This window comes from Polypterus senegalus, chromosome 18 (assembly GCF_016835505.1).
Source record: "Polypterus senegalus isolate Bchr_013 chromosome 18, ASM1683550v1, whole genome shotgun sequence".
NCBI lineage: Eukaryota > Metazoa > Chordata > Cladistia > Polypteriformes > Polypteridae > Polypterus > Polypterus senegalus.
The window spans coordinates 30,937,070-30,950,125 of NC_053171.1; the positions used below are offsets into that span (position 1 = coordinate 30,937,070).

Genomic DNA, 13,056 nt, shown 5'->3' on the forward strand with positions numbered 1-13,056 from the left:
AGAAAAAATAAAACAAACAATTGTCTCAAAACAGAACATCCATCCATCCATTATCCAGCCTGCTATATCCTAACTACAGGGTCATGGGGGTCTGCTGGAGCCAATCCCAGCCAACACAGGGCGCAAGGCAGGAAACAAACCCCGGGTAGGGCGCCAGCCCACCGCAGGGCACACACTAGGGACAATTTAGAATCGCCAATGCACCTAACCTGCATGTCTTTGGACTGTGGGAGGAAACCGGAGCACCAGGAAGAAACCCACACAGACATGGGGAGAACATACAAACTCCACGCAAGGAGGACCCGGGAAGCGAACCTGGGTCTCCTAGCAGCGCTACCCACTGCACCACCCTTCAATAATAATAAGTATTAATTCTTGACATTTATATAGAACTTTTCTCACCACTAAAAGCACTATTACGTTGTGAGTGTGGAGTCACTTCAGCCACCACCAATGTGCAGCATTCACCAGGATAATGTGACAGCAGCCATTTTGCACCAGTATGGTCAGTATATTAGCTGTTAGGTGGTGAAGTGGTGAGAGATAGATGGACAGTTTGATACAGGGAATGATTGGGGGGGTCCAGAATGATCAGGCCATGGTGGGCAATTTAGCCTGGACATCAGGATACATCCAACTCTATAAGAAGGATGCCCTGGGATCTTTTATGACCACAGAGAGTCAGAACTTCGATTTTACACTTCATCCAAGGGATGGCACCATTTTTACAGCAAAGTGTCCTCGTCACTGCACTGGGACATTGGGAACCACACATGGTAGGCACCCCCTGCTGGCCTCACCAGCACCTCTTTCAGCAGCACCCCAAGCTTTTCCTAGTTGGTCTCCCATCCAAGTACTGGCCAGGCCTGAGCATGCTTAGCTGCAGGTGGATGAGCTGTCCTGCAGTGCAGGTGGTAAATAATAAGCTCTTTTGAAAAGGGCCATCTGGTAAAGTCCAACTATGAAATATGAACAGCCATAAAAACAAGGTAATTTTTAAACAAAACCTACAAAAGTCAAATGAAAAATTACATTTTTGAAACTGAATAAAATGTAGCATTTCATGTTAAGTAGTGTTAGTATTTAACGTTATCAAATGTTGGGTTCTGTTTTGCAAGATTCATTTATCTATGTAGTTAATTTATAAACAAAAACATTGGCTGCATTTTGCTTTGAAATTAACACTAATGTGATGCTTCAGTAAGAATCAGAATGAGAGACAAAGCTATGCTTTTGGTTCAGTAGGTCCATCTTGTATATCAGTTTATTTTAACCTTTTCACAAGAAACCCTTAGGCCTCAGATATATATATAACATATATTGAAATTAAAAACATTAAAAGCTAATTAAAAAAAAAAAAAAAGTTAATTTTTGTAAAAAAGACCCACCCGACATGGGAGGCTGGCTACACTCCTGTAATGTCCAATAGCGTTGGTGTTAGTGTTTGGCACCAAATTTTTTGCATGTGGAATCTGGAGAAATATTTTATGCAGATGATACAGTTTATACTTTTATATTGTATTAATCAATGTCTTAAACAAATTGTAAAGATTTGTTTTCTGTGAAAAATAGCTTTCCCCTTATTTTTTTATGATTGAGAGTTTAACCTTCCAGCATTTTAAAGCGTTGTGTAGAGGTTGAAGGTGTCTTATAGAGGCTGATATGGTTTTGTAATTATTTCTTTATACTGTATGTACGGTTATTTAAAAGAAGTGTCCTTGTAATAGACGACGGACACAGTTTTCGGGAACTGTATTAAAATGATAAATAATGAAAGGAATGCCCTGCAACAAGCTGCATTTCTCAGAATTGATCGAGTAATGCAAACTTCTATATACAAGAATTTAAAGGTCTCAAATTCATAATTTGTAACATAAAATGTAAAACGGTAATATTGTGATGAAGGGAGAATTGCCCGATTTCATTTGAAGAGTGTAAAATTGCTAGCAGAATCTAAATGAGTTTTAAACCATTGGGTTTTACCAGTTATGCAGACGTCCACGGTACTCGATGGAGCTGAAGGTCTTGCGATCCATCACATGCCACAGCGTCCTGCTGGCATTTTTTAAACTATGCCAGCATGAGAGCTGATTGTCTGCTAGTTCCAAACCTCCTTTTGTCTTAGATCTTTGGAGCAACATTTTAATTCTAAATTTCCCCATGGGATATATCAAGTTTATCTCTTCTAATCTGATTTGCTCAAATGAGACAATTTCTTATTGAAAAAAAGTTAGTCTTAAGAAAGGACTTAGCCGTATAAACAGGAATGCATTGAACACAAGTTTAAGTAGTTTGGAAAATATTCTTGTTAACTGAATTAGTGAGAGGGGAATTTTAGCCCAATTGTCCCACTGGATGCTTTCCAATAAAGGGATAGAATTTTGCTTGAATATATCATTAATATGTAAAATCCCAAATGATTTGTATTGCAATGAAACTGAGAAGGCCACTCAATTCTTTACCCAAATATTTACCAGACTGAAGACATTAAGGAGACTCTTCTTCATCATTCCATTCTTTTAGTCATTTCTGTATAAATTGCAGGAGAGCTTACCACGTGTATTTATTCTGTACTGACATAAAATGAAGAAGGCCCCCCATTTTCTTCTTTTTGGAGGGTTCTAAACTTCTCTGTAATGTGAAATAAAACCATACCATTGGGGGGGTGGGGGTCTCTTCTTGAACTTCTGTGGCTGGTTATTTAAATATAATGAAATATGACCCCATTTCAGTTTCCTATGAGTTTCCCTTGAAATGAAATGAGGTCTTTTTTTATAGAATTTAAACAACATGTCGTCCCATTCCATTCCATTCTTTCTGAATAAGTTAAAGGAAGCATATGAAGGAGAACTATCATTCATTTCTTCTGTTTTTTTATATAAGGTACATAATGCATATTTAATTACAGGAGCCCCCATTCTAGGCCTGCAAATGTAAAATGACAGAGATACTTTACTTTCTTCTTCCTAAAGTGAAAGTAAAAAGAAAAATTAAACAAAGGGGTCCACCATTCCCACTTAGTAAAAGAGTAAACCCTACTCCCATTTCACTTCATTGGATGCCAAAATTTAACCATTTAAGTTTTTCTCAATTGCTTTTGAAATTAAATGAAGATTAATCTGCACTCACATATTTGAAGGGTTCCTGAAATTAAAAGGTTACATTTTTCTTGTGCTTAGTGATAGATATCTAATAGCATTAGACTCATATTGCAGAATTCCAGAAATTTGAATGATATTTAATGATCTCTCTCCAGAAGTGATTATGGCGATTTAAAGAGCAATGTCCTCATTTGCCACTGCTCACACTTTATGCAGGCTGATGAACATCCAAATTCATTCCAGCAGGTTGCAATACAAACTGGTTATGCCTCCGAGAGGTGAACATTACATAAATTAAATGTGCTCAAGTATACAGCGTTGTGCATAAGAAACAGGAACTCCAATACCTGGAATATACAACAACCCAAAACATACATTTGGGATGTCATCTTCATCACAATTTATTGTGTAAAAAGGAGACCTTACTTTTAAACTGAGAGGGCACTGCAGAAATTGAGGCTTGGCATTTGTTCTTGTCGTCATCTACACTGACTGACATACCATCACCGATGCCTTAGATCTCCCTGAGGCCATTGATTCTTTCTGGTTCATAACCTACTAGCAGACCTCTTGCCCCAAGACATGTGGTGAGCACTGAGGGCCACAATTACACTTCAGAGCAGTGATAGACAGAAGCCAGCTACTGTACATGCCATCTAGATGGATATGCCAGGGATAAGGAGGACTCCGGATAGTAATAAATCATCACCATTATCTATATATATAATTCACTAAGGCAAGACAACCATGGAAAGCACGCCGGAAGGGGCATGGATTCACTAAGCCACCGACAAGTGAGACACCTATGGCGCACGCAGGAAGGAGCCACGCCCACCAACTCAAAGACCATTGGATACGACGACAACTCACCAACTCGGACGCGATGACACAGAAAAACCGGTGTCATTTATATTCGTCTGTCGTAGAGGTCACATGCAGCTCCGACCCACCTTGACTGTTAATAGAGGCATGTTTCTTGCGGAGGTGAATCGCCATATGCGGCGTGTAAAACTGTTTGCGATGGGTATCGCATGGGATCCTTAAAACGTTCCTTTACAACTGAGGTTAAAACACAATGAAGTGAGCAGTCTTTAAAAAACGAGTTTTCGGTTACGACGCACGACCGCGTGCACTATAGCAAACTGTTTTACACGCTACATACAGCAATTCATCTCGCGACAAACATGCGTCTTCTTAGATACTCCTGCATTTTGTACACACCCCCCTCCCACCGTGGTCAGGTGGCTTGGTGGATTATATATACAAAAGCAGCCAAAACCGCACAGAGCAATGAAAAGTCTACGTGAGTCACAGGTGCATCTGGACTGTGCAAAGACGACAACGACTCGAGTGACGAGTTGGAGGTGGGCACATGAGCAGGCAGTGTCTACCGAACGAGAAATCAGCAGACTAACATGACGGAGGGAGCGGAGTGGATGTCCTTCTCCTCTCCTCCCATTCCACCCTGAGCGCCGCACGGACGATTGTGTGTTGGTTCGTTTCGTGCATTGGTTAAAACCCAATGAAGGAAGCAGTCTTTAAAAACCAATAAGCCCTGTGCCTCTGTTTCATTACCGTCTCACCTGCTTCACCAATGCAGGCCCCGCAACAGGCGATCCGGCAGCCAACCGGGTAACCAAAGTCTTTGGGTTCAGGGGGGAGTTTGGTTACAAAGCTGAAACTTAAAGGAATTGATGGAAGGGCACCACCAGGTGTGGAGCCTTTCGCTTCATTTGACTTAACACAGGAAACCTCACCCGGCCCGGACACGGACAGGATTGACAGATTGATAGCTCTTTCTCAATTCTGTGGGTGGTGGTGCATGGCAGTTCTTAGTTGGTGGAGCGATTTGGCTGGTTATTTCCGAAAACGAACGAGACTCCCGCCTGCTAAATAGTTACACAACCCAACAGTGGTCGGCGTCCAAATTCTTAGAGGGACAAGTGGCTTTCAGCCACGTGAGATTAAGCATTAACAGGTCTGTGATGCACTTGTATGTCTGGTACTGCACGCACGCTACACTGAATGGATCAACGTGTGTCTACCCGGCGTGGGTAAGCCGTTGAACCCCATTCGTGATGGAGACCGTGGCTTCCAATTGTTCTCCACGAACGAGAAATTCCCAGTACGTGCGGGTCATACGCTCGCACTGATTACGTCCCTGCCCTTTGTAAAGCCCCCCATGGTCGGGTGACTTGGTGGATTATATATAAAAAATGAAAAATCAACGTGGAAACCGACTGAGGCGGTGTTTGGAAAATTAACAGTCAACGTGACTTACAGGTGCGTGTGGACTGTACACAGACGAAAGCGACTCAGGTAGGGAGTTGGGGGCGGGCACATAAGCGGCCAGTGCGTACTGAATGAGTGCCATTCAACCCCGTCCTTCGCTTTGGAAGGAGAAAGCGCGACAGCGCTCCTCCGGTTTTCAGTCACGGACAATTGTATGTTGGTTCGTAGTGTGCATTGTTGCAATGTTACTTTTCTTGGTGGTTTATTAAATTACGGATTTTTCAAATGTTTATTTTTTCCTCTGTGCTTAAAAATCATTTAAAAAGCGGCCTGATTATGCGGCGTAGGCGGGTTGGCTAGTAATTATTAAATAACTGCCATATTTATTATGACATTGTTAAGATTAAATCCTAAACAACCCATCAAATGTAAAGCAGTCCCCCCTGTATCTGTGGATGATACGTTCCAAGATCTATCGCAGATGTTCGAAACCCTATATACAAATAAGTTTTCATTTACATACATAACTTTGATAAAGCTTAATTGATAAATTACACACAATAACATTAAATAATAATAAAATACATTGCTCATTATTACACTTATGCTGTTTCCTTTGAATGAATATGACAGTGCGGTGAAGATAAGGTGAGACACGGAGGGTTTTCGCTGTGTGCTGCACACAGAATGCAACAATGTGGACATGACATCATGTATCCAAAAAGATAAAAACATTGGCTCAGATTAGCATGTAATTTGAAACTTATAAATTGCTTATTTCTGGAATTGTCCATTTAATGTTTTTGGGCTATGGTAAACCATGGAAAACTGAAATCATGGATACCGAAAGGGGTCCCACATGACTAACATTTTATAAACTTCTCTTATGGGTATAGCTTCTGCTTCCATACCCTGTAATAGAGTGGAATCTCATTCAGGCTTGGTTCAGCTTTGCAGCCATTTCTTTCAAGATAATCTTACAATCACAGTGACTTTACTGTAGGTCTAGTTTCACAAAATGGATGGATTTTTGAAAAGTATACCTGTTTGAATGAAGCCAGACAAATAATAAGCTGACTCTGAAGCTAGTAGACAAATTGGTCTTCCAGAAGGTGTAAGAATGTAAGAAAAGAGCATTTAGTTGTACAGGTAGGTTCTGCCATTGGCTAAGGGTGAAGATTTCATATCTACATTTTTTTAAATGTATTTATTTAAATTTCATTTTGCCATTTTTATGTTGTGTTTTATCATGCAACTTTTTCTTTTTGATTGGTGGACAAGTTAATAATGGAAATGCTGAAACTATTAGCATTGGTTTTCACGTACACCCTGCAATACTTACCTGTGTGACATTCACTCATCACACATGGCAGTGGCCAAGGCTGCCTACCTCAGCTTCAATATCTCATCAATGGCCAAGGCTGGTTACCTCAGCTGCAATACCTTAGCAAGGGCCAGATGTCGCAGTGTTCATGCTTCCCGTGAAAGGGATGCATTTTAAAAACTACCTTAGTAAAGGCAGAAATCACTTCAAGAGATGCACTCCTGCTGGGATTTCCCATATACACACCTTTGAAAGGGCTGCACAAACCTAACAGAGTGAGGACACTTCACACCTTCACAAACATACAAGATAAACTCCGACAAGGCCAGGAGACCCTCCTGCCAGCAGGCCGAAATCTTTCAGTTTACTGATGGCTACCTTCAATATAGCTGAACAAATAAATTACATTCATCACTTGGAGCAGATGATACCAATATACACAACAAGTTTCAGTGAGATAATATTCAAACTTTAATTTAATTGTTATTTATGTTTATTTCCAGAGAAACAAAGCAAAAAACTAGAAGGAATCTGAGCAATCTGAACAAATCAATGTCCATATAGCCAACTATTGCATTATTTAAAAGCACACATCTTCATGGCACAGCCTTTGTCCTCTTCCTGATTGGGATGCATTTTCCTTTTTGGGTGACGCTGTACTTTCATCATCTGACAGCAGTGTTTCAGTATGGCTTCAGAACTGTCTACGTCTTCTGTCTCTCATACCAACATTGCATTCTTAAAAAAAACTGTGTCACATCACTCTGTCTTAAAAGCAAAATGTCATCTGCCTCTCTGAAAAGCCGTATAATGTCTGCATCATACCAATAGAGGTGCTAACTTTAATAATATCATGGCTAGATGGCTGTTTTTTAATAGGTGATATCAGTCAAAAATCAGACAACTGAGAATTTCCCTTGATCTTGCTCTCAGCCTGAAGCTGTACACTCTGGTTAGTTTATCTGTGCTTCACTAAGTTCTTAGGTATTTGCATGCCTCCCAGAATTCAACACTATTAAAACAGATTATTATTCCTCTTAATATGTTTAGCTGCTGGTTCAAAGAAGTCCAGATCTAATGTCTCCTTTTCCTAAAGTGATCTCAACCCTAGCCTTCTAAAACTTTACTTCTCTCGCTGGCCTTTTCACCTCGTCTTCTGCATCTCCTCTCGCCCCATCTCTTGATGTCATTTGCATTTGCCTGTCTGTCACTGTCATGTCCATGCATTTTCCTTTCTCTGAACCTTTTTTGCTAAACTCCTGTTAAAATACACACAATCACAAGTTAGAGTAGTTTTCCTTTATGAGTTATCATCTTGGTGGGATAGTTTATTCATTTAAAAGCTGCATCTTATCTGCATTATCCTAAAATGAAAACATTCACGTTAAATAGGATGAGTCTTCTTTAAAAAGCTGACAAACATAACATTTTTATCCCCATAACAGGCTGTCACACTGATATACACAGTCTGTGAGGTGGTTTTAATGTTTTATTCTTAACTTTCTTTTCCAGGTTCCAAAGAAGCAGTGCTCACAGACCAGCACGGATGTAACAAGATGGCCCAGCTCAGAAGAGACTGTGCTGGGTAGAGACACTTAAATGATGAGCTGAGTACTAAAGAGAGGAAGCAGGAGCTGTATAATAGTTTACAGTCAAGATGGCCCCACTGCAAACCTGCTGTTAATAAATTATTTAGAATTTTGAAGCATTTGATTTTAATTTTATAAGCCGAGGAGGCAGTGAAGCCCCTCACAAGAAGCCCTTCACTGCTGTGTGACAGCCTGGAGGCTGCTAGAATGGAGTGTCGACCTGAAAGATGGACATTTGTTAGTGCTGAAGGCAAATGCTTAGAGGAATTCTGAAAGATGAACTTGAACAAGCATCCTGCCTGCAGTGGTGTCTTAGTCAGCAAGGGCTGGGACAGGAATTCCCTGCTTTTATCGATTTACTCTTTTGGTTTGTTTTGTAATTGAAGAAGCTACCTAATACGATGGCCAATATTACTTTGACTATCAAAGACTATGTGCCTCAGAAGTGATCTCAAGACTTCAGCTCTTTATGGTCAATCCTACAAATAAGTCAGGATTGGGTGAAACACAGCAGTCATTAAGGGTCACGGTAACAGGACAAGAAGAGGAAAGCAGTCGCGGTGGTATGACACCTTTATATCAGTGAATTCATGACAATCATTAGGCAAGATCACTTATTACGACTTCCTGGGAGCCTAGCAGCACATTAATGAATATGAAATGATTCCCTAAGAAATGATAAAAAATGGTAGTTTTTCTTGACTCATCACTGTCTGCAAAAAGAACAACTTCTAAAATAAATTACAAGGTATATTTGGTTTATGGGAACATAGCATGGTGTGCAGCAGTGCGCCAACACGTGTCACAGCCTGGGTGAGGTCTGCACATGATGGGCCCGACTCCTTTGTCTTTTGTGGCTTATGACTAATAGGCGCGTATTTTGTACGGAGCACTGTCAGCATTATTAAAATGTGACTGATATTTGTCATAACCAGTCAATGAATGCAAAGATGAAACCCAAAATTGGGGCAGGAACTCACACTGCGCTCTTGTAAAAATGATTCCCCGTGAACCACAGTTCATTCACTAAGAAAACTGAGCAAAACGTATTGGGGTACGCAAGTATACTGGAGACAAGAACGAGATGATGATGTCCTTGATGTAAGGCACAGTTGTACTGGGGTGGGATAGACGCGAGGAAGGTACCTGGGATTTCATGGTGACTGAAAACTGGCCACCACTGTCACCTGCAGAAGAGTAAAACATGCCAAATGGGAAGTAACCGAGCAATTGTAGGGTTTCAGAGTCTGGCTTCACCAGCCAACTCTGTCATAGCAGGGCTTTCAGTAGAAAAGATCCTGTGAAGATCTAGACTGAGCTTTCAGTGTCAGTTAAACATGTGTGAACTGTATGCCAAGACAAAAGTTTTTAAATTGTTAAGAGGATAAGCAAAGTTGGTAAAATAATATTAGTAAATGAATTTGTCTGCATGTGAGAAGACATTCACACATGCATTAGGGCTATTATTCTGTGCCACAGAGGCACCTTGTGGCACTGTGGCTCCTAGTTGGGTGCAATTCCCATCTGTTGTGTCTCATACATGTAGATTTCATGTTCACCTGTTCATGTGTGCTTTCTCCAAAGATTCTGTTTTTCTCCCCAAATCCAAAGATGTGCTTTTAATTTCTGCACTGGTGTCTCATATTTGCTCTGTATGAGCAGAAATACTAGATCTCTGAAGCAGCAGCATTAACTACTGTGCCACCATGATGCCCATATTTAGACGTTCGTGGACAAATCCCGCTTTCTTTCTTTCTTTGTGTACTTTTTCCAATATGTGTCATATCACTGGTGTTTCATTGAAGCCAGTCTTTTTTTTTTTTTAAAGGAGTCCAGTGCATGTGGGTTTGAATCTGCAGTACGCAGGCGGCCATGATGGCCAGCTTTGTATACAGACAGTGGGGAACTGCAGACCGCAGCTTATGGAAACTGGCCCTTTTGTGAGGGGATTTGATGGGCTTAGTGACATGGAAGAGGTTTCGGATGTGGCCTTTTTATGCCATTATATTGTTTGCAGTATGATTTTCAATTCTTTTAAAAACACTCACAGATGTTTGGTCTGAAAACAAGTTGTGTGCCAATAGATCAGCTGTATGCCCACCAAGTGGATAATCCTGATTTATCACACCTCTGCGGAAAATCAAGTGTTATTAGTATCGTTGGGTCGGTAATTCCAATCTGAGTGCCATCGTTGGCCCAGATGTGAAAAATCAAAATGAGCTTTCAAACGCTATGTGCAGATGAATGTGCCACCCACAGCAGACTGCCTGTATGTGTTGGCATGGCTATTTGCTGTGCACTTCAGATGCCAGTTAAAAAGATGATATCTGATTGATATCTCATGATGTGGGAGGCAGGAGGAAAGTGATGTAGGACATCCTTCATAATGCCATCTCTTTACAGGAACTGCCAGGCTGGTGTCTCGGGGTGCCACACAAGATCATATTCAGGTTCTGAGGTATGCTAGCACTCCTACTTGCAGGGCCATCATTTCAGTATTGATCACTTTAAATCGTGGTGTAACAAACAGAATCTCCATTTATGAACACTGGCTTAATCTGTTTTTTTTTATGGATGCTAGTTATGGAATTTGTAAAGGTTACAAGGTGGCCTTGATCTTGAAGTGCTACTGCAGCTGTTACTTGCCTCACTCTTTTAATATACTACAGTACTGTATCTTACTGGTCTGCGTTGGTCATAATGATTGCAGCTACAGGTAGGACAGCTTCACACGCATTGAGTATTCCTGCCCAACCCATCCTGAGGAATCTTCTGGACCACAAAAGGGGCTTGAAATACCCCAGTATTATTAGAAAAGTAGAGAATGTGGTGAGCCATTTTTAAGCCCTTCTTGTGTCTTGTAAAATGTTGGCCAAGAAATCTGCAGCTCCAGTTATGCACATGTCCGCTCATCAAAACAGAAAGAAAGAAAAATGCCAAGCCAGAGCAGCTGAATAGTCCTTTAAGAATAACATAAGGCCATAAGATTCTAATGTACAAAGAGTTCTTCACCATCGGTGCTTTAGTTTTAACGTCAGTGTCGAACATGAAAAGGCATCTCACGTTCTTCGATGGCTTTCTGGAATCACTTTTTTTTTAAGGTGTCAGTATTTAATTCTTCAAACCTGTGCATTTTGTTATGGGTAGCGTGCTGAAAGGTCAAGCTGCTCTCGTGTGAAATCCATCACTGGATGCGGGCATCCTTCGTGCTCTTAGCGTGTGCAGTTTCTAGTTATGACCACTAGATGTCCTCGCCGTCCCACCGCCCTGTCATCTGGTGCGCTTCATGTAATGTGATGCAGCGGTTTGATCGGCTCAGTACACACGAAACTGTACAGCTCTGGGGGGCTTGTGGATTACTCGCGTTTCATTGTGCACAAAATAAATAAATAAATGTCTCTTTTGTGATTAAGGTCTCTTGGTCGTTTTATTTTTAATATGAAGAAAAAATGATTGGGGTGGAGGCTTATGCAAGCACGTGAGAAAAAGAAATATACTGAAGGTTTACTCTGTTCAGAACTGATTACATTTTCGATTGGTGTCCAACTATTAAAACGTCCTTAGAATTTCTAGCAGTCCTCCTCCGGCTTTACTCGGCTTCCAGAGGAAAAGCTCACAGATACTCTCAGCTGTTTATAAAGATATAAAATCAGGTTCATCATCGTGCCATTGTAACAAAAAAAAACAAAAAACAAAAAAATCGGAACACTCTCTGAAGCAGTTCCACCTTTGTCTCCCAAGTAAGCTTCATGAAATGAGTTAGGCTCCTTTGTCAAACATCTTGTCTCTTTCTGTCATTCAAAAAAACAAATACTTTACGTGACGATGTGATCAAGAATCTTACGACTTGATGATGTTGTGCTAATCTCACATTTCATTGGATTTCTTATCTTTTAATTACAAGAGCGTTTGATTTAGGAATTTAGCTCATTGAGGACTTTGGCTCACCTCTGGACTAAAGAGTGATCCCTCTCAACTCAGTTTGCTTTGACCCAAATGGTGTCAAAAGTCATCAAAAAGTTATTGATACATTAAAAGTAAGTTTATAAAAATGAAAAAATCAGTCAAGCACACAGCCCTTTGGGAAAGCTATCTATTATATAGTGCCTTTCACATCTATCTACAGTCATATGAAAAAGTTTGTGAACCCCTCTCAGCCTGCATAATAATTTACTCTCCTTTCAACAAAAAGAAGATAACAGTGGTATGTCTTTCATTTCCTAGGAACATCTGAGTACTTGGGTGTTTTCCGAACAAAGATTTTTAGTGAAGCAGTTGTACAATATTTAGCTGTATGAAATAATATCAAATGTGAAAAACTGGTTGTGCAAAAATGTGGGTCCCCTTGTAATTTTGCTGATTTGAATGCATGGAACTGCTCAATGCTGATGACTTGCCACACCAAATTGGTTGGATTAGTTTGTTAAGCCTTGAACTTCATAGACAGGTGTGTCCAATCATGAGAAAAGGTATTTAAGGTGGTCAATTGCAAGTTGTGCTTCCCTTTGACTCTCCTCTGAAGAGTGACAGCATGGGATCCTCAAAGCAACTCTCAAAAGATCTGAAAACAAAGATTGTTCAGTATCCTGGTTTAGGGGAAGGCTACAAAAAGCTATCTCAGAGGTTTAAATTGTAAGTTACAACTGTAAGGAATTGAATCAGGAAATGGAAGGCCACAGGCACAGTTGCTGTTAAACCCAGCAGGTCTGGCAGGCCAAGAAAAATACAGGAGAGGCATATTTGCAGGATTATGAGTATGGTTACAGACAACCCACAGATCACCTCCAAAGACCTGCAAGAACATCTCGCT

At 40.6% G+C, this 13,056-nt stretch overlaps 1 protein-coding gene across 1 annotated transcript in view; it reads left to right on the forward strand.

The window, feature by feature from the left end:
• Window positions 1-11,654, forward strand: part of lrrc9 (leucine rich repeat containing 9) — a 225,140-nt gene extending 213,486 nt beyond the window's left edge. The window contains exon 33 of the mRNA XM_039741349.1: window positions 8,170-11,654. Within this exon, the coding sequence (XP_039597283.1) occupies window positions 8,170-8,209 (40 nt within the window). The 3' untranslated portion in view covers window positions 8,210-11,654. The remainder of the gene's footprint in view (window positions 1-8,169) is intronic.
• Window positions 11,655-13,056: the final 1,402 nt, after the last annotated feature.